The sequence below is a fragment of the Macaca nemestrina genome, chromosome 17 (genome assembly GCF_043159975.1).
Source record: "Macaca nemestrina isolate mMacNem1 chromosome 17, mMacNem.hap1, whole genome shotgun sequence".
Classification (NCBI taxonomy): Eukaryota; Metazoa; Chordata; class Mammalia; order Primates; family Cercopithecidae; genus Macaca; species Macaca nemestrina.
This window is the reverse complement of record NC_092141.1, coordinates 12,045,372-12,065,268: the sequence shown is the minus strand read 5'-3', so window position 1 is coordinate 12,065,268 and position 19,897 is coordinate 12,045,372. Positions and strand designations below refer to the sequence as shown.

The following is a 19,897-nucleotide window of genomic DNA, read 5'->3' as shown; positions in this document are numbered from 1 at the left end:
TATAAATTAATCATGACTCTTTTGGTTTTAGTGACAGAAACCCTAGATGAAGTACAGAGGGGGATTTTCTCACTCAAGTATCTGGTGAGGGCAGGCGCGGAGCTGGCAGTATGATGAGTGGAATCCCATTCTGAACGTTGTCGGCAGGGCTCCGTGGACTTTCTCTTTCTTCCCTGTCTCCCTGTGTGTGGGTTGCTTTTTTAACACCCTAGTTTCTTCATGTTGGAAGGCACATGTTCTAACTCTCTGGCCGTGGCCCATTTTCTCCTTTTCTCACTAGGCTGTAGCCGTGATCACCTTCTTTCAGTGTATTGACTTGCCAAGCTCATTGCTACCTCAGGTCCCCGCCTGGAACACTTCCTCCTAAGCCATTTGCGTGGCTGACACCTCTGCATCCATCCAGATCTCAATTCTGGCCGGGCCTGGTGGCTCATGCCTGTAGTCCCAGTACTTCGGGAGACTGAGGCGGGGGGATCACCTGAGGTCAGGAGTTCGAGATCAGCCTGGCCAATATGGTGAAAGCCCCATCTGTACTAAAAATACAAAGATTAGCTGGGTGTGACGGTAGGCGCCTGTAACCCCAGCTACTCTGAGGCAGGAGGCTGAGGCAGGAGAATCATTTGAACTCGGGAGGCGGAGGCTGCAGTGAGCCAAGATCATGCCATTGCACTCCAGCCTGGGTGACAAGAATGAAACTCCATCTCAAACAACAACAACAACAACAACAACAACAACAACAACAACAAAACCTCAATTCAAATGACCCCCACCCTGTAAGACTCTACCTACCAACCTCCCCTTCTTAATCAATTCCCATCCTAGAGCCATGATTATTTCCTTCAGAGAACCTGAAACGATTTTCAGTTTTTCCTTGTTGACTTACTATATCCCTCCTCTTCATGAGAGCAGGGACCCCCATTTATCCTGTTAACCATGGAAGCCCCAGTGCCTAGAACATAAGAAATTATGTAGTAAATGCTTGTCAAAATATGTGTTGAGTGATTGGATGGAAAGACAAAGGAAAGAGACTTTTTCTCCAACGCAAGTCAAAATTTTAAAAAGCCCTGGGTAAAGATCTTGTTTGGTTAAGCATGGGCCCTCAAGCCGATTTGCATGGAGCAGGCAGATATAGCAGTGTGGCGCTAATAGAAACACAAGACTGGAAGAAACTTTTTTTATTTTTATTTTTTAATTTTTGAGATGGAGTCTCACACTGTCACCCAGGCTGGAGTGCAGTGGCGTGATCTCGGCTCACTGCAACCTCCACCTCCCAGGTTCAGTCGATTCTCCTGCCTCAGCCTCCTGAGTAGTTGGGATTACAGGCACCTGCCACCACACCTGGCTAGTTTTTGTATAGTAGTAGAGACAGGGTTTCACTATGTTGGTCAGGCTGATCTTGAACTCCTGAGCTCAACTGATCCACCCACGTGGGCCTCCCAAAGTGCTGGGATTACAGGAAGTGAGCCAATTCCCAGCCTGGGAGAAACATTTCTCAGAAGGCAGAAATTATTAGGCACAGGCGCTCTGGGCTCCACTCCACTTCTGTCTTAGGACTATTGTTCTAGCCGTGTGGCTGCTCTTCCCCAAATATCTGCCTGATGCATTTGTTCTTCTCCAAGTTTTTCTCAAATGCCTCCTTCCTAAGATGGCCTACCACCTCTGCCTCCTCCCACCCATCCTCTCCAGATGCCCAGCCTTGGTGCTTCTCCTACTCTACTCCATATTTTTCTTTGTTCCCCACAGCATCTGTCATGCTCTACTACATTATATAAGTCACTTTGAAGTTGTATTTATTGTCTCTCACCCCTTACTTCTGCTAGAGTATACGCTTCAGAGAGGCAAGGATCTTCCTTCATGGATGTATCACATGTACCCAGAGCGGTGCCTGGCCTGGGAAGGGCACTCAAAAAGTCTTTGCTGAGTGATTAAATGAATGAATCAACATGTGTGCAGTCATCATTGGACAAATATTATTTAGTATGCGTTAGGCATTCAGTTTGAGTGACGGGGATACAAGAAAGGCAAAGTCCTTTTGCTCATTCAGGTGGGGGAGACAGGCAACAAAGAGATACATCTTTGATATTCTGAATACGGACAAAAACAAACACGACGGCTCATGACAGAGAATTCTTGGAATGTGATGATGCCACGTTAGCTAGGAAGGTCTCTTCCTCTGGGAAGGCCTCTTCAAGAAGCTACATTTCACTGGGATCTCAATGATGGGAAACGGCCAGCTCTACAGACTGCAGGAAGACTGTTCCAGGCTGCTAAGCAAACGAGTGTAAAGGCCTGTGGCAGAAGCAAGCTTGGCTGTGACGTACAGTGGGGCGGACGGTCCAGAGAGTGGTGAAGAGGATGGCTGAGAGGCAGTCAGGACCAGACCGCCAGAGGCTCCGGAGGCCATGGGGAGGAGTATGAGAAGTATGGATTTTACTCCAGTTTCACTGGGAAACCACTGGAGTGTTTTCGGCAGGAAATGGAATGCTGTGGCTTATGCTCTCAGATGTGCCTGTTGCAGTGTGGACACACTGTGGCAGGGGAGGGTGGATGAGGAACAAGAGATTCAGGAGGCTGCTTAGTCATCTAGGTGAGGAACTGAAGGTGGCTTGGTCCAGGCTTTTTGCAGGCGAGATGGTGAGAAGTGATTGGATTTGGGATATATTTTGTAGCTAGTGTAGGCAGAACTTAGGAGTAGTTTTAAAAAGAGGTGTGAGAGAAGGTCACTAGTTCGTCTAGAGCAGGAGTTTTTGAAAGTCTGTATATGGACAATCCACACTTTATCTACAATTTATCTAATTTTGAAAATGTAAGTCATTTCCCGGAGTTTACCTCACAGATAATGCTTTGCTGAACATTATTCTATATAAATCTTTGTGAACATTTTAGTTACTTATGACAATCTTCTCGGAAGTAGATTTGCCGGGTCAAAGGGTAAAAACATTTTTAATATCCTTTGTACAAATTATCATTAATAATTATTAAATTATTTAATAATTATTTGATTTATTCAATAATTATTCAATTTTTAAAATTATTAGTAAAAATAATTATTATTTCTCAGAAATTTCAATCCCAATCATCAGTATTTGAGAGCACATATATAAACTCCCATCCTTTCAGCACTGGCAAATATTATTAAAATAAAAAAATAGATTAAAAATAAGATCACAACACTGGTTTAATTAACATATGCATGTTATGCCTACATATGTGTATTTACTAGTGATGCTAAACTTTCTTCCATGTTGATAAACTATTTGGAGTTTTTATTTTGTGAGTTGTTTGTTCTTGTCCTTTGCCTACATTTCTACTGGGCTATTTTTCTTTTTGATTACTATAATTGTTAGGGTTTCTGCAGGCAAAATGATGATACAACATACCAGCTCTTTTGAGGAAAGTTAACTAAAGGAACTATTTATGAAAGTGTAGATTGAAGAGACCTACGCGATAGTACATTACTCTGGGCTAGTAATGTTAGGGTGAGTGGAGCTGGGGTGGTTCCATTTCCACTCTGGGCTTGAGGAGACAAGGGAGAGGAGGGGTTAGCAGAACCTGGAGAGAGAGAGAGCGAGCCCTCTGGTGAAGGAGGGCTACAGGATCTGTAACTGTTAACGGAGGGCAGGTGGAGGCCGAAGAAATGACTACCAGGATCTCACTCTCTTTCTCCTTCCTATGATCTTCTGGTACTCAGCGTTCAAAGGTCACAAAAAGCTAGAGGGCAAAGGCAGTCCATTGAAACAATTCACGCAAATCAAGTCTCCCAGGTTAGGGAAAGAACAGAGTTGGGAAGGGCAAAGTGTAACTGGGTTGGGGGCAATAAGAGAAGGGGAGTAGAACAAATGAGAGATTCCCAGTACACCTCACGAGAGCTTTTCATACATAGAGAATATTTACTGTTTTTGCATATGTGTTGCAAATCTCTTTTAAAATTTTGTTTATGTCACTGGTACAAAAACAGACACATAGACCAGACCAATGGGACAGAATAGAGAACTCAGAAATATAAGACCACACACCCACAACCATTTGATCTTCAACAAACCTGACAAAAACAAGTAATGGGGAAATGACTCTCTATTCGATAAACAGTGCTGAGGTAACTGGCTAGCCATATGCAGAAGATTTAAACTGGACCCCCTTCCTTACAACATATACAAAAATTAACTCAAGATGGATTAAAGACTTAAACGTAAAACCCAAAATTATAAAAACCCAAGAAGACAACCTAGGCAATACCATTCTGGACACAGGAATGAGCAAGGATTTCATGCCAAAGATACCAAAAGCAATCGCAACCAAAGCAGAAACGGACAAATGAGATCTAATTAAACTAAAGAGCTTCTGCACAGCAAAGAAAACCATCAGCAGGGTGAACAGAGAACCTACAGAATAGGAGAAAGTTTTTGCAAGCTTGGATCTGACAAAAGTCTAATATCCAGCAACTGTAAGGAACTTAAATTTACAAGAAAAAAACAACCTCATTAAAAAGTGGACAAAGGACATGAACAGACACTTCTTAAAAGAAGACATTCATGTGGCCAACAAACATATGAAAGAAAGCTCAACATAGCTAATCATTAGAGAAATGCAAATCAAAACCACAATGAAATACAATCTCGCACCAGTGTTGGGTCCTGGTACTTGGGTGATGATATAATCTGTACAACAAACCTTCATGACACAAGTTTATCTCTATCAGAAACTTGCACATGTACCCTGAACTTAAAGTAAAAGTTAAATAATTAAAAAAGATGTTACTGGCCGGGCACAGTGGCTGACACCTGTAATCCGAGCACTTTGGGAGGCCCAGGCAGGTGAATCACAAAGTCAGGAGTTCGACACCAGCCTGGCCAGCATGGTGAAACCCCGTCTCTACTAAAAATACAAAAAATTAGAGATAAAATATTACATCCTGGTGTGATTCATTCAGTAGCTTTCTTTTTTATGTGTCTCTATTATTCTCTCTCTCTCTCTGTGTGTGTATATATATATATACACACACACACACACACATACATATATGTATACAAATATACATATCAATCACTATACTAATTTCGAACCTACTTTTTTACTGAAAATAAAATCTTAAAGTTTTTCTTATCAATTACTTTTGGAAATATAATTTAAAATAACCAATGCATACTTTTCTTCCATCTGGATATACATAATTTATTTGGCTAACTTTTTATTGTTGAACACGTAGGTTATTGGATCTTTAATAATGGTTAAATGATAAGAACTTTTAATAACAGTAGAGACAAATATGCCAAAAATCAAATTGGAGTTCAGTTAGAGTAGTATTTTACTTTTAAGTAAATTGGAGAAATAGTGTCCTTATAAAATTGGATCTCCCAGTACACAAAGTACATCTGTTTATTCACATCTTTTAAAACATCCTTCAATAAGGATATGTAGTTTTCTTCACAGTTTCAACAAATTTCTTTACACTTATTTGTACTATATGTTTTGGTTGTTATTTTGAAGATATATTTTCTAACTGGCTATTGTGGATATTAAGAAAGCTATTGCATTTTAAAATTTATTTTGCAATGAATCCTTAACTTTCCATTTTATTTGTTTTATTTTTTATATCATCCATGAATAATATTATGTTTGATATTTCACAACATTTATATGATTAAGATTTTTTAATTCATTATTTCATTGTCTAGAAATCTAGGACACATTTTTAAATTATAGTATTGAAGGGGGTTGTCATCGCACTTTGTCTGTGTTAATGGCAGTACCTCTTGGGTTCTATCATTAGATAGAAGGTTTTGCTCCTGGATTGGGATTGATTTCCATCTGCTAGCGAAGTATTCAAATACTACTTTATTCCTACTTGACTGAGAGTTTTAACAAGGAATGGATGTTGAATTGTGTTAAATATCATTTTGACATTTCTCAGGGTGACTGTGATGATTAACATGAAGTGTCAACTTGATTGGATTGAAGGATGCAAAGTATTGTTCCTGGGTGTGTCTGTGAGGGTGTTGCCAAAGGAGATTAACACTTGAGTCAGTGGACCGGGAGAGGCAGACCCAGCCTCAATCTGGGTAGGCACCATCTAATCAGCTGCCAGCACCGCTAGAATAGCTAGAATAAAGCAGGCAGGAGAAGGTGGGAGAAGCCACTTTTGCTGAGTCTACTGGTCTTCATCTTTGTCCTGTGCTGGATGCTTTCTGCCCTCTAACATCAGACTCCAAGTTCTTCAGCTTTTGGACTCTTGGACTTACACCAGTTGTTTTCCAGGGGCTCTCAGGCCTTTGGCCACAGACTGAAGGCTGCACTGTCAGCTTCCCTACTTTTGAGGTGTTGGGACACGGACTGGCTTCCTTGATCCTCAGCTTGCAGATAGCTTATTGTGGAGCTTTATCTTGCAATGGTAGGAGTCAATACTCCTTAATAAACTCCATTTCATATGTCCATCTATCCTATTAGTTCTATCCCTCTAGAGAACCCTGACTAACACAGTGATTACAAAGCTTTTCTTTTTCATGTATGCTTGGGTATGCATACATAAATAGCATTATATACTAAATTAAAAACTTTACCAGTTGGTAGCATATTGTTTCAATAAATTGCTAAAGTCAGCTTACTAGTATTTCATGTTGATATCTTACACCACCATTAATAAGTTAGATTAATCTGAGGTTTTATTTTCATGTGCTACATCTATCACTTTTAGTATTAAGCTTATAATGAAGACCCTGACTTCTCCTAGAATTCCCCAAATTATTAGATTATAAAATCCTTTTTTATTACTTGTTAATATTAAGTTAGAGGACAAATAACAAACTGGCAACAATATTACAACATATATATACCAAGGGACTCATAGCAAAAGTTTATAATGAGAAACTGTATAAAAAGAAAGGAAGGAAATAAAAAGAAGGAAAACTACCTTGTGAGAAAATGGGCATAGGATCTGAATAGGTAATGAACAGAAAAAGAAATCTAAAGATTTAAAAAGATGCCCATGTGAAAGGAAAATAAATCTCAGGACCCCGAACTCACTAAGCCAAAGGGAAAAGTTGAGCTGTGAACTGGGTCACACAAACCTGCCTCTCATTTGGTTCCTAAATAAAATAGCTGCAAAGATAAAAAAGCTACATACTTCCCTCACAATTTGCCCAAAAGGAAATTCCTTGTGGACCCCAAGATCTTTATCCTAAAACAGTTCTGTTGAATTTCACCCTGACGATGTAAATTGACAGCTTATCTTCACAGGGACGGGACAAAGGACAGAACTGAAAATCATCCTTCTGTTCACCTGAGAAAAATACATGTCTGATTGCTTCCTCCGCCCTATGTTTATGTTATCTTCCGTAAAAATGCAGATTCACTGAGCTAGATGGACGCATAAGTGACTATTCCCCTACCCTCCTCTCATTTGTGAACGGCTGAACAGACTCAAAAGGATGCAACCATTTGCCTCTTAACTTACCCACACCCTTTAAACAATGTTTTTTTCTCTTTCCTCAATACCTGCTCCTTTCCTTTTAAACATTGAGGTTTCCAGAGCCTCTTTGGAAAAAGCATGGACCACATTTTTCTCATGGCTCTATGTTCTTTCCTGGGCATGGGCATGTCCTTAACCTTGGCAAATAAACCTCCTAAAATGATTGAGACTTGCCTTGGTCATTTTCTTTGATCAACACCTGGTCTCATTAGAATGAAACCACTTAAAGTTAAAATAAAAGTGAGAATTTGAAAAGTCATTTCATTGAGTAAAACTGAAGTGACTAAAAATATCTAAGGTTGGCCAGGATGTGGGAGAAGCAGTGTTCAGAACTGTAAGAACAGCTATTTTGGATAGAAATTTGGCAGAATGTATTTTTTAAAAAGAGCATATTATTTTAAGAGGTTTCTATTGTTTCCATAACAAGTTACAACAAACTTCCTGACTCAAAACAACATGGATGTACTATCTTGCCATCCTGGAGGTCACACGTCCTAAAATCAAGCGGTTGGGAGGGCTGATTCCTTCCAGAAGCTTTCGTGGAGAATCCGTTGCACACCCTTTTCAGCTTCCAGAGGTTGTCTGATTCCTTGGCTCATGGCCCCATATCACACAATATTTTTTTCCCTCTGCGTCTGTCATCACGTCACTTCCTTATTCCGACCTTTTTTCTCTCTCTTCTCTGAACCCTTGTGATTACTTAGGGCCCACCTGGATAATCCCAGATAATCCCCTTGTCTCAAGATCCTTAACTTAATGATATCTGCAAAGTCACTTCTGTTATATGAGGCAAGATTCACGTGCTTCAGAGATTGGGATGTGGAACTCTTTGGCGGAGAGGCATTATTTAGCCTACCATGTTGTTCTGTCAAGCAATTGTACTTCTTGTTTGCCCAGAGAAATTCTTACACACAAACAATAAAGATATATGCGGGAGGCTGAGGCAGGAGAACAGCGTGAACCTGGGAGGCGGAGCTTGCAGTGAGCCGAGATCGCACCACTGCACTCCAGCCTGGGAGACAGAGCGAGACTCCGTCTCAAAAAAAAAAAAAAAAGATATATGTACAAGGAAAATTGTATTGGAAAAAATAAACTAAATGCTCAAAAATAGAAGAATAGTTAAACAGAATGCAGTACTATTAGAAAACAGAGTATTACGAAGCATTAAATAAATGGGGTTTCAATACATGTACTGACATGAAATAAAATGTTGTATCAAGAGGGAAAGTGAAATTCCATATGTGAGACCATACAGCATATTTCTGTTTATGTCTGACTCATTTCACTTAGCATAATGTCTTCTAGGCTCATCAGTGTTGTTGCGAATGCAGGATGTCTTGTATAATGTCGATGGACATTTATGCTTTCTCCATATTGTGGCTTTTGGGAATGAGGCTGCAATGAATAAAGGAGTGCAGACATCTCTATGAGGTGTTGATTTCATTTCCCTTGGGTATATACCCAAAAGAGGGATTGCTGGGTCACATGCTGTTTCTATTTTTAAGGTTTTGAGAAGCCTCCGTGTACTGTTTTGCATAGCAGCTGTACCGATCTGCATCCTCACCAACAGTGCACAAGCATTCCCATTTCTTCACACTTTCACCAACACATATGATTGTATATGGGAAATTTGCTAAGAAAGCAGATTTTAGGTGCTCTCACCATACATATATAAACATAACTATGTGAGGTGATGAATATGTTAGTTTGCTCGACTGTGGCAATCATTTTACTATGTATATACATATCAAAAGCATAATACCTTAAATACATACAATAAACAGGAGGGCAAGTAATTTGGTAATATCCATTTGTATTTGAGATTTGTTTTGTATGTGCATAAATACAAATATAAATGTGTAGAAAAACTACTGAAATGGACACACCCCAAATCATTATAGGAGCTATCATTAGGAGAGGTCAGGGGCTGAAGTGGAAAGTAAGGGTGACTTCATGTTGACCCTATATATTCTATACTATTTGAGTCATTTTCAACAACAAAAATGCTGTTAACTATTATTTGTATAAGAAGAAATAAGTTCACTGTAAAAAAAAAAATGCATGGGAAGTAAATAGAACCTTCCAAATAACTTTGAGGGGGTGGGAGGAAGACCATGAAATTGCAAGATAAACCATTCCTAAATGAAGGCAGAAAAAGTTATACTGGATTTATTTTAGTTCAGCTATAAAAACAAAATAAAACTGCCAAAATGGAGACTTAAAGTGTGCAGAGAGTTACTACCCACCTCTGATTTATAGGTATTCTTTATGTATTAAAGATTTATTGTTAACTTTGCAAATAATGAGAAAACAGAGAAAAGGTCCTTAAATACCAGAGTCCTGTGAGTGCAGAAGGGTTTAAGGATAGTCCAGGAGTCCTTGGGTTCATGAAGCAATATTTGTCCTTACTACAGATGGTGTACTATGGACCATTCTATTTCATAAAAAAAAGCGCTGTTGCAACCCAGTAATGAATTGCCACCTGTAGATTGTGAACGGGTCTACAGTTAAACTTCTTAGTGATGGATGGACTGTTAATTGTCTTGTTCAGCTCACCTTTCGAGCCTCCCCTGCCACATCACCTTCTAAGGCACCCACTTCTCTACCCACAGCTCAGATATACCGCACCCTTCATTCATCTGGGTCTTTGCAAAGGTCGTTCCTTCCTGGGATGTTCTTTTCTACCACCTTCTCCATCTAGTAAAATACTCATCTTTATACTCTCTGCTTCATGGGGTTTCTCTTCCCTATTTCCTACCAGGCTGGGCAGTTGGCTATGCCTTCTTCCGTAATCTCAAGTCACTGAAATTTTTTAATTTTTATTTCTGCTAATGTAACACATGCACGTAGTTTATAAGCTGTAATACCGCTACAAGGCTGGGAACAAAACACATGCCCATTTCACGCCAGTTGTCTCTCCAGAAGTCACCACTTTCAATTTCCTCCACCATTACTTTCTTTTTTTTTTGAGATGGAGTCTTGCTCTGTTGCCCAGGCTGGAGTGCAGTGGCGCGATCTCGGCTCACTGCAAGCTCCGCCTCCCGGGTTCACGCCATTCTCCTGCCTCAGCCTCCTGAGTAGCTGGGACTACAGGCGCCCACCACTGCGCCCGGCTAATTTTTTGTATTTTTAGTAGAGATGGGGTTTCACCGTGTTAGCCAAGATGGTCTCGATCTCCTGACCTCATGATCCGCCCACCTCGGCTTCCCAAAGTGCTGGGACTACAGGCGTGAGCCACCGCGCCTGGCCACCCACCATTACTTTCTAGATTTTACTCCTTATTGATAAAGAACATGCTTATGCTGCTGCTTTTTCATTTAAGACATTATCAAGGGACTTGCTACTGTAGAATGTTGAGTATTCATAGTTATCATTACTGACTTCCTTTCCCTCTCCCCATTATGGTTATATCAAACTTTTAGTTAAATTAACACTCAGTATGCCCAGGAATATAACTATTGTTCACTTTGGATTAATTTTCTTTCTTGTGTATCTTAATTTTTTCTGAAATTAATGAATGCCTTTATTATTTGCTTCCTGATGAGGTGACTTTGGGCCAACACTTGAAAGAACAGCAGGGAACCATGGAGATACTTGGAAGATAAACCTTCCATGCAGAGGCAAGCACTAGTTCAAAGGTCCTGGGGTGGGACTGTGCTTGCAGCGTTTAAGACCAGCAAGAAGGCTGGCGTGGGTGGAGTAGAACGGCAAAAGGAAGAGTGGTAACTGATGCGGGAGAGGTGGCACAGGCAAAATAATGGAGGGCCTTTTAGGCTATGGTGACATCTTTGGGTTTTATTCTGAATGTGATGGGAAACCATGGAAGATTCTGAACACAGAGATGACATGGTCAAACACCTGTTTTTACAAAAAGGTTACTCAGACTACTGTAATGGGCAAAGACCGTGTTGGAGTACGGGTGGGAGCAGAGACAGCAACTTAGAGGCTATTGCCATAGTTCAAGGCAGAGATGATGGTGGCTTGGACCCAAGTGTTAGCAGCATATAAAAAAAATCCAGGCCGGGCGCGGTGGCTCAAGCCTGTAATCCCAGCACTTTGGGAGGCTGAGACGGGCGGATCACGAGGTCAGGAGATCGAGACCATCCTGGCGAACACGGTGAAACCCCGTCTCTACTAAAAAATACAAAAAACTAGCCGGGCGAGGTGGCGGGCGCCTGTAGTCCCAGCTACTCGGGAGGCTGAGGCAGGAGAATGGCGTGAACCTGGGAGGCGGAGCTTGCAGTGAGCTGAGATCCGGCCACTGCACTCCAGCCTGGGCGACAGAGCATGACTCCGTCTCAAAAAAAAAAAAAAAAAAAAAAAAAAAAAAAAAAATTCCAAAGCATTTGAATTTTGGATATACCTTGAAAGTAGTTTGTAGATTGGATGGGAGTGTAAAGTGACATGAAGAACCTGTTAATTCCTGTTTGTCCCTCTCTAATTATAGGGAAAAGAAACTGAGGAATTAGGGACTTCAGTGACTTGTACCAAGCTATACACTAGTTCGAAGACAGCATCTATCATATTACCTGGCACATAGTAGGCACTTATTAAAAATGAATTTTACTTCTGTTGTCTAGACTTCAAATCCAGTGTGATCATCAGTATTCTATTCCATCACTTCTCAAGTTACGCACCTATTATTTATTTCAATCTATCAATTAATCAAATTAACCAAACAGTATTTATTAATGTTCATTTTGTTTGCAGTTTTGTGGAAACAGAAGTGATAACTCTGGTTATGACAACATCACCACCATCACCACCACCAACAACAAATATTTACTGAGTGGCTATCATCTGTTAGCTACTTTTCACACACTAATCTCATTTAATCCTTGAAACGATGTAATGGGGACGGTATTACCATTACTTCCATTTCACAGATGAGAAAACGGAAGCTCTGAGAAGATAAAATTATTCCCAGAGTTGGCCAGGTGCGGTGGCTCATGCCTGTAATCCCAGCACTTTGGGAGCCCGAGGCGGACAGATCACAATGAGGTCAGGAGATGCAGACCACCCTGGCTAACACGGTGAAACCCTGTCTCTACTAAAAATACAAAAAATTAGCCAGGCGTTGTGGCAGGCGCCTGTAATCCCAGCTACTCTGGAGCCTGAGGCAGGAGAATGGCGGGAACCCAGGAGGCGGAGCTTGTAGTGAGCCGAGATCGTGCCACTGCACTCCAACCTGGGCAACAGAGCGAGATTCCGTCTCCAAAAAAAAAAAAAAAATTATTCCCAGAGCCATGAAGTTAGTAAGCAGTGCAGCCAGTATTTGAACTATGGTCATCTTAGGAAATACAAAGCCTGTGTCAAAAGAGCTTATGAAAGACGTTTGTCTTCTTGGCAAGGAATGATCAGTGAACAAGACATGAAGGTGTGTAAATAAAGTGGTTCTATCTTTTGTGTTCTGGAAATCAGAAACAGAACACAAGGATCTGGAATGTAAGGTTGATTTTGAAATTTGGGTAAGATTTAGACGGAATGAAAGGAGAGGGGCCCTAAATGAGGAAGAGGGAGGGTACAGTCTAATCAAAGGCCTACAGATGAGCAGAGTGTTGCTGTGAGGGGCCAGAGAGAAGCCCGTCTGGCTGGAGGAAAGCTTCAGGCTCAGAAACAGTGGCACAGCCAGGTAACATTCTCATCCTGGCCTACCCAATGATATGGCAAATTCCTATTGGAGAAATTTTGTGTTTTTCATTGCAGTAGAGGCTCATTTAAGAACTTGATTGGACTTGGACACCCTTACTTTTAGGGCTTCCCTATACCACATCACAAAAAATACAAAAATGCACTCACAGCTCACATTAAATATAATTGTTTTTATAACCATATGTAATAGGATTTTACAATGTGCCTAGTTGAGGCACTGAGCCAATAGATGCTACATTCCAAAGTGAGGTATGAGGGGACTATGCAGAATTCAAGAAGGCTTCAGAAGATGAGCTTTTTTGACTCCAACCCTTTACTCTAACTGAGGATATAAGAGAGTCAGGAAGTTAGAGATTAAGAGGAAATTTTCATGAGGATTACTGGTGTGTCCCACCCACCATGCCTTCAAGGGAGGATGTGGGGCAGCCACCTCTTTTCGCAGAAAATATGGAAGGAGGGACTTCAGAAAGACTACTCAGTGAGCTTAACATGTTTCTCCTGCAGTTTGACTGGCACAGGGGACTGGGTGCCCTAACTTATATCCCAGAAATCTGGAGTGCATACAAATAGCGGGCTAGCCCTGAGACATGTGGGCAGAGTATTCGGCATGGGAGGCCTCTTAGAGCTTGCTCGGGGCAAGGTGGCGTGGGAATCTCCAGCGGACCAGATGTGAGCCACTTGCATGGCTGAGCCGCCATAGGTTGTTTTAGAACTTGCCTAAGTGTTTCGTTTGAAGGAAGAAAGGGAATTGCCACACTCTTGGGAGAAGGCAGAGAAAGCAGTCTGTAGGGGTGAGGTCCCCAGTGACTGGTAGAGCATCTCCAAAAAACATATGTGAGCATCTCAACAGAAGAGGGGGCAGCTTTCTGTCCATCTCTGGTGCCAACTCATAATGACTTGAGTCTGACTGCCCCCTTTTTTCCTTCCACCTTTGCCTCTCAGCCATGGTTATCCAAGTGGGAAAAAAAGTTAAAATGAAAAATGAGAAAAGAATGGCTTAGCCTCGTGCCCTCCCCACCTTCCTTCCAGAGTAAACTTATGAGTTTAATTTAGTTGACATACAGTTATGTGGTTGCCACTTAATGAAATACTTACCAATTTTGATTTTATAGATTAAAAAGTATATTTTGAGGCTAACATCTTATTTTATTGTCTTTTCTTAAACATTTAACAAAAGAACCTTAGAGGGCTCGTGTGTCCCACAGAACCTAACGGGCAAGATGGTCCTGGGTTACTGGAGAAGGAAGATCTCTGGGATTGGATTTTGAAGACGTAAATTCAAGTCTCTGCTCTATTATCTAAGTTTATGGCTCTGGCCTAGTCCGTCCTCCTCCCTGGGCCTTGGTTTTCTTATATGTGAAGTGAGGAGTTTGGATCAGATGACTTTTCACGTTCTAGATGGTTCTAAGATTCCCATCTCTGGGTTTCATTGGTAGCTCGTGGAACTGAACAGACAGTCCTAAGAAATATTTGCTTGCTTAATGAGTAAATCAGCGACAGCTGGAGCCCACCCTAAACCCTCCCAACACTGGCCTTGCATCTCTTGGGAATGCCAAGGTGGTCTCTGGGTCTACCAGCCCCTGAAAGATGAGCACGTATGGCAGACAGTCCTCTTACCTTGTTGAGGGTGTTTAGGGCTGCCTGCGCTGCCATGAGTGCTGGCTCTGCCTTTGCCAGGTCCTCCTCACAGTCCTTCTGCTTCTGTTTCACCTCTAGCATGATGAGGGCCACCTTCTGCTCCTCCTCATCTGCCATGGCTTTCTCTCTGCTCACTTTGTCAGTCTCCACACCCACCACCTGAATCAGTTTGTCTGCATCTTCATTTTTCTGCTTCAGCTCCACTTCCTGGGTGGCCAACTTGGTTTTCAGATCATCCACCTGTGTTGGAGAAGCACGGGACCTATCAGGAGTCATGACCAAAGGGACTGTGGGAACTGGACTAGTCACTGGCCTATTGGGCATGACCTGAGGACCCAACTCTGTGGAGCAGAACAGATGACAGCTCCTGATACAAAGGTACAAAGCTGTGCTCTCGGATGGGACCAGGCTCCCCTACCTGGGTTTCTTTCCCAGGAACTCTGGATGTCCTCTCTCCACCATAGTAAATGTGCTGGAATATTCTAAATTACATGTGTCCTGACCTTTCTTTTTTATTTCTTCTTTCTTTTTTTGAGACGGAGTCTCACTCTGTCACCCAGGCTGGAATGCAGTGGCGTGATCTCGGCTCACTGCAACCTCCGCCTCCTGGGTTCAAGAGATTCTCCTGTCTCAGCCGCCCAGGTAACTGGAACTACAGGCATGTGCCACCAAGCCAAGCTAATTTTTGTATTTTTAGTAGAGACGGAGTTTCACCATGTTGGTCAGGCTGGTCTCGAACTCCTGATCTCACGTGATCTGTCAGCCTTAGCCTCCCAAAGTGTTGAAATTACAGGCGTGAGCCACACACCTGGCCCTGACCTTTCTCCTTGATGACAAAATGGCTTAGGCTGCTTCTCGCTGACATTGGTAGCTATAGCTTATAAAGCTTCATGTACTTAACATAATACTTTTCACAGAGTAGGCCCTAATTTAATTAAAAGTGGCGAATGTGGAGTGTGCCAAAGATTTAAACAAGACACAAAAAGGGAATGTCTACTGTGAATCCTGAGAGACTGAATGTCCACATGGACAATGACAGACCATATATAAAAACTGACCTCTGATCCACAATCTGAAGCAACCTGCCCAGGAACCAACCCCTTTTCTACAATAACCAGCCCAGGAAGCCAGCTTGCTAAGTCAGACTTGTAGGAAGTCGGACTTCTATCTCTAGTAATATTCCAGGAAGACAAACAAAAACTCCTATAGCAATTGGCTCCAAATGGCCAGGACTTGATTAATGATAAACAACTTCCTTAATTTTTATCCCTGCTTCCAACCGTGGACCAACCAGAGAAAGCCAAACATGGGCCCCTAACCAATCACATAGAACACTGGACTTCCAGTGAGCCCGCCTACCGCAGGGCATACTGGAAGCCTTCCCTGTTTTGACTATAAAGTTTTTCTACTTTTCTGCCTGCCTTTGAGTGGCTAAGCACAAGTGATGGTGGCTGACTTTCTTGCTAGAGCCAGCTCTGAATAAACAGCCTTTGATTGTTCTCATGTGATTGGTCTTCATTTGTTTACACAATCCTTACTAGAAATAGATGGCCAGATTAAAGTGGAACAGTAAGAGTCCCAGTGGCCAAGGCCAGCTGAGTTTCCCATCCAGCCCAGCCTCTGAAGTCATATGTCACCTGGAGGCAGTAATAAAGTGATGGGACTATCAGCACCTGAGAAAACATCTATTCTGCTCATGAGCTGGGAGGGAAGGACAGTTTTCTATCTACATTCAGATCAGCTGAGTGATGTGATCCCTGGACCAGCAGCATCAGCATCACCTGGGAACTTGTTAGAAATGCAGACACTCAAGTCTTAATCCAGATGTACTGAATCAGAAATTCTGGGGGTGGCAATCTGTTTTAGCAGTGACTCTGATGCCCATCTAGGTTTGAGTGTCTTGGCCTAGTGTAATGGCCTTTTCAGATGCAAAGGAAAGACACAGACCTATTTATTTCTAGAAAGTAAAGAAGCTATTTGTATTTGCAATATGGTCCATAAACTTTACATTCCAGAACGGCCTCTTGCCTCTCATTTTTCTGCAGTCTATTTCACGCAACAACCAAAGGTTACTTCAGAGCTCCTGGAACACGTCAAACACATTCAAATGCTTTGTGATGCAAAATGCACAAGGGGAAAAATAAAACTGAGGCTTAGACGCTGCTGATAACTCCCTTTTCATGGCAGATCAAAAGAAAAGGAAAGAAAAGGGAAAAAAGAGAATGCTCTTTAATTTTGTGTATTCACAGAAACAGGAGACATTGTGTTAACCTCAAATGGAGGCCTGCTCCCTACAACTCGTCTTATATTCACGAGTTGAAAGGTTAATCCGTTTCCATCTCCCGTTGTTCAGCTGCAGAGAGTTATTTCTACAGGGACAAAGATGCAATTGTAAATCAAAATGATTGAGCGGCATAATCACTTCAGTCAGCAAACACACCAGTAACTTTTTGTTCCTTTTTAAATCTTGGGGGATCTGAGAAAATTGAAGTGGCTTTTTTTTTTTGGTTGTTTTGTTTTGTTGATTGCAGATATGGCTTATGACCTCAAGCCCAAGGTAAATAGCCACCAGCACTGTGAATAGGAGCTTCACAGCTCTTAAACTGAAACTAGGCCTCATAAAACTTAGAAACTAGGCCTCATATAGAAAAAAATTAACACCAGGTGGCTCTGGATAGGGTCCCACCCTGCCTCGATAAGGACCCACCCTGATAGGGTCCCACCCTGCCAATTCCGGGAAACAACCTCATGGGGTCCCACCCTGCCAATTCCGGGGGTCCCACCCTGCCTCGAAGTTCCCGGAATCAACAACTCCAGGAAAAAAACCTCATAAGGTCCTGCTCTAACCAATTAGCATAAGACACCTTGCTCAGGCCATAGCTAGACCCAATCATTTTGCGCCTTAAGCTTTGTTTGAATTTCGCGCCATAAGCTGTGTTTGAACTTGTGTTTGCCTATATAAACAGCCTGTAACAAGCAGTCGGGGTCCCAGGGCCAACTTAGAGCTTGGGACCCTAGCGCGCTAGTAATAAATAACTCTCTGCTGTGAATCTCGTGTCGGTGATCCTTCGCGGCAACCCCTGCCCAGGAGGGAATCGACAGTTCGGTTCCAACAAAACCATGACGTGGAGTGACAGGAGGGTCCCATCAGTCAGAATTAGGGCTCCCCCAACCAAGCTTCAGAGGACGCATAACTCAGGTTCATTTTATGGTTCTTCTGCAATAGAATGAGAAGTTGAAATGGTCACTTTACATCTTTCTCTTCTCCCTTATTTAAAACATCCCAGCTATACTTTGGAGGTCTCTTTATTTAGACACACCCACACTTGGATGGGAAGGTTGAGAGGGAGCATGCCATAAACACAGGAGAGACCCTTTTCCTCAGCCCTGCTGGTCCCCTGAATCGGGACCATAGTAAATGGTGCTGAGTGAGTGCGGTGACGATGCAGTGGTGGTGGGTGACCCTCCCTTCTTCAAGGAACCAGGCACATGACGCTAAAGAGAGCAGTCAGGCTTCCCACGATGTTTCTGCTGTGCTCCAGTCAGCTGGGGCATAAAACTGAGAAGGAACTAGAAGAACTGAAAAGGATTGTTTTCCCTGCATTGCCTATGGGGGAGAACTCTCTTTCTTCAGGCAGCTCTAGGATTTGGGGAAAGATGGGATAGCATCACTGGTGCCAGAGAAAGAGAAGCAGCCCAGGGCAGTCAGCAGCAATAAATACTCCACTGAGGGCTGGAGACTGTTACAGTTTGGATATTTGACCCTCCAAACCTCATGTTGAAATTTGATCCCCTATGTTGGAGGTGGGGACAAGTGGAAGATATTTGTGTCATGGAGGTGGGACCATCATGAAGAGATGAATGCCCTTCCTGTGGGGGTGGGTGAGTGAGTTCTCACTTTATTAGTTCCCTTGAGAGCTGATTATTTTTAAAAAGCCTGGCACCTCCCTCCCCTCTCTCTCTTGCCTCCTCTCTTGCCATGTGATATCTGCACACATTAGCTCCACTTTCCCTTCCACCATGGAAAGAAGCAGCTTAAGGCCTTCATCAGATGCAGACATCGGTGCAGTGCTCTGTGTAGAGCCTGCAGAACCATGAGCCAAAGAAACCTCTTTTCTTTATAAATTGCCCAGCCTTAGGTATTCCTTTAGCACAACATAAACTGGACTAAAACAGAAACTTAGAGATATTTTCCTGCTTACTCTGTGTCCATATAGTCATCCAACACTTTCTGATACGAATTTGCATTTCAAGGAAGCTTTCCTTTTAGATACAGATGTCCTACCTAGGCCTGTAATATTTGCCTGCCTAATAAATGTTCACTTTTATTCTGGTTACTTAGTTTAAGTTTCCTTTGGAGAACTCCCACTTCCAAATCCTTATAGTTTCACTGGGGTATTCCAGCTGTCATTTGATCCTGCCTTGCCCATTGAGAGTATCCAAGTCACAGAGATTCTTCAGCTATGGGAAAACTGAGATGTACAGAATATCATGCAAGTCTCTAGCCCCAGCCCTGTTCAAATTAAGCTCTATCTCTGAATTTTCAGTTATACGAACCAATTCATTCATTTTATTTTGTCGTTTTGCCTAAACCAACTTTAGTTGGATTTTCACTGGTTGCCATCAAAAAGGTCTTGATAACTACATCATGTAATCTCAAGATTTTCTCTTTCCTCTCTTTACTTTCCCTCCCATCCCTTCCCATCTTCCCTTCATTTTTAGTTTTTTCTCACTAAATGAATTTGAGTTAGAATTTTCAGTTACAACCAAAAGAATCCTAATACGTCATCATGAATTATGAAACTTTCAACTTCAGGTAAGTTTGATGACCTGAGACTCTTTGAAAACCCCAAGATAAACTGAATTTAAATTTCCAGATTGACAGATGTGTAGCTGAAGTCCTATATGTAGGCAATTGGCAATGACCTTCAGGTCTTTTATAAACATTTCTTCAATCCAACAACCCTCTCTTCCTCATGACTACACCTGAGTTAGATGTAGGTGCTGGGAGGACTGTGGTCTCTGAGCAATGCCAATGAGGGACAAGTGAAACGCAAGTCAGGAAAGGGGGACCTGGCAATGTCAAGAGAAAGGATGCAATGACATCAGCTGTGAGACTTCAGCTGACACTGATGCAAAAAC

The 19,897-nt window shown here is 42.2% G+C and overlaps 1 protein-coding gene across 4 annotated transcripts in view; it reads right to left on the bottom strand.

Moving 5' to 3' along the window:
• The window catches only part of LOC105473558 (dynein axonemal heavy chain 9), a 377,165-nt gene that overhangs the window by 114,369 nt on the left and 242,899 nt on the right, over nt 1-19,897 (bottom strand). For all 4 annotated transcript variants that reach the window (XM_071082354.1, XM_011727370.3, XM_011727373.3 and 1 more), the window contains one exon: nt 14,735-14,995. In XM_071082354.1, coding sequence (XP_070938455.1) covers nt 14,735-14,995 — 261 coding nt within the window. The remainder of the gene's footprint in view (nt 1-14,734; nt 14,996-19,897) is intronic.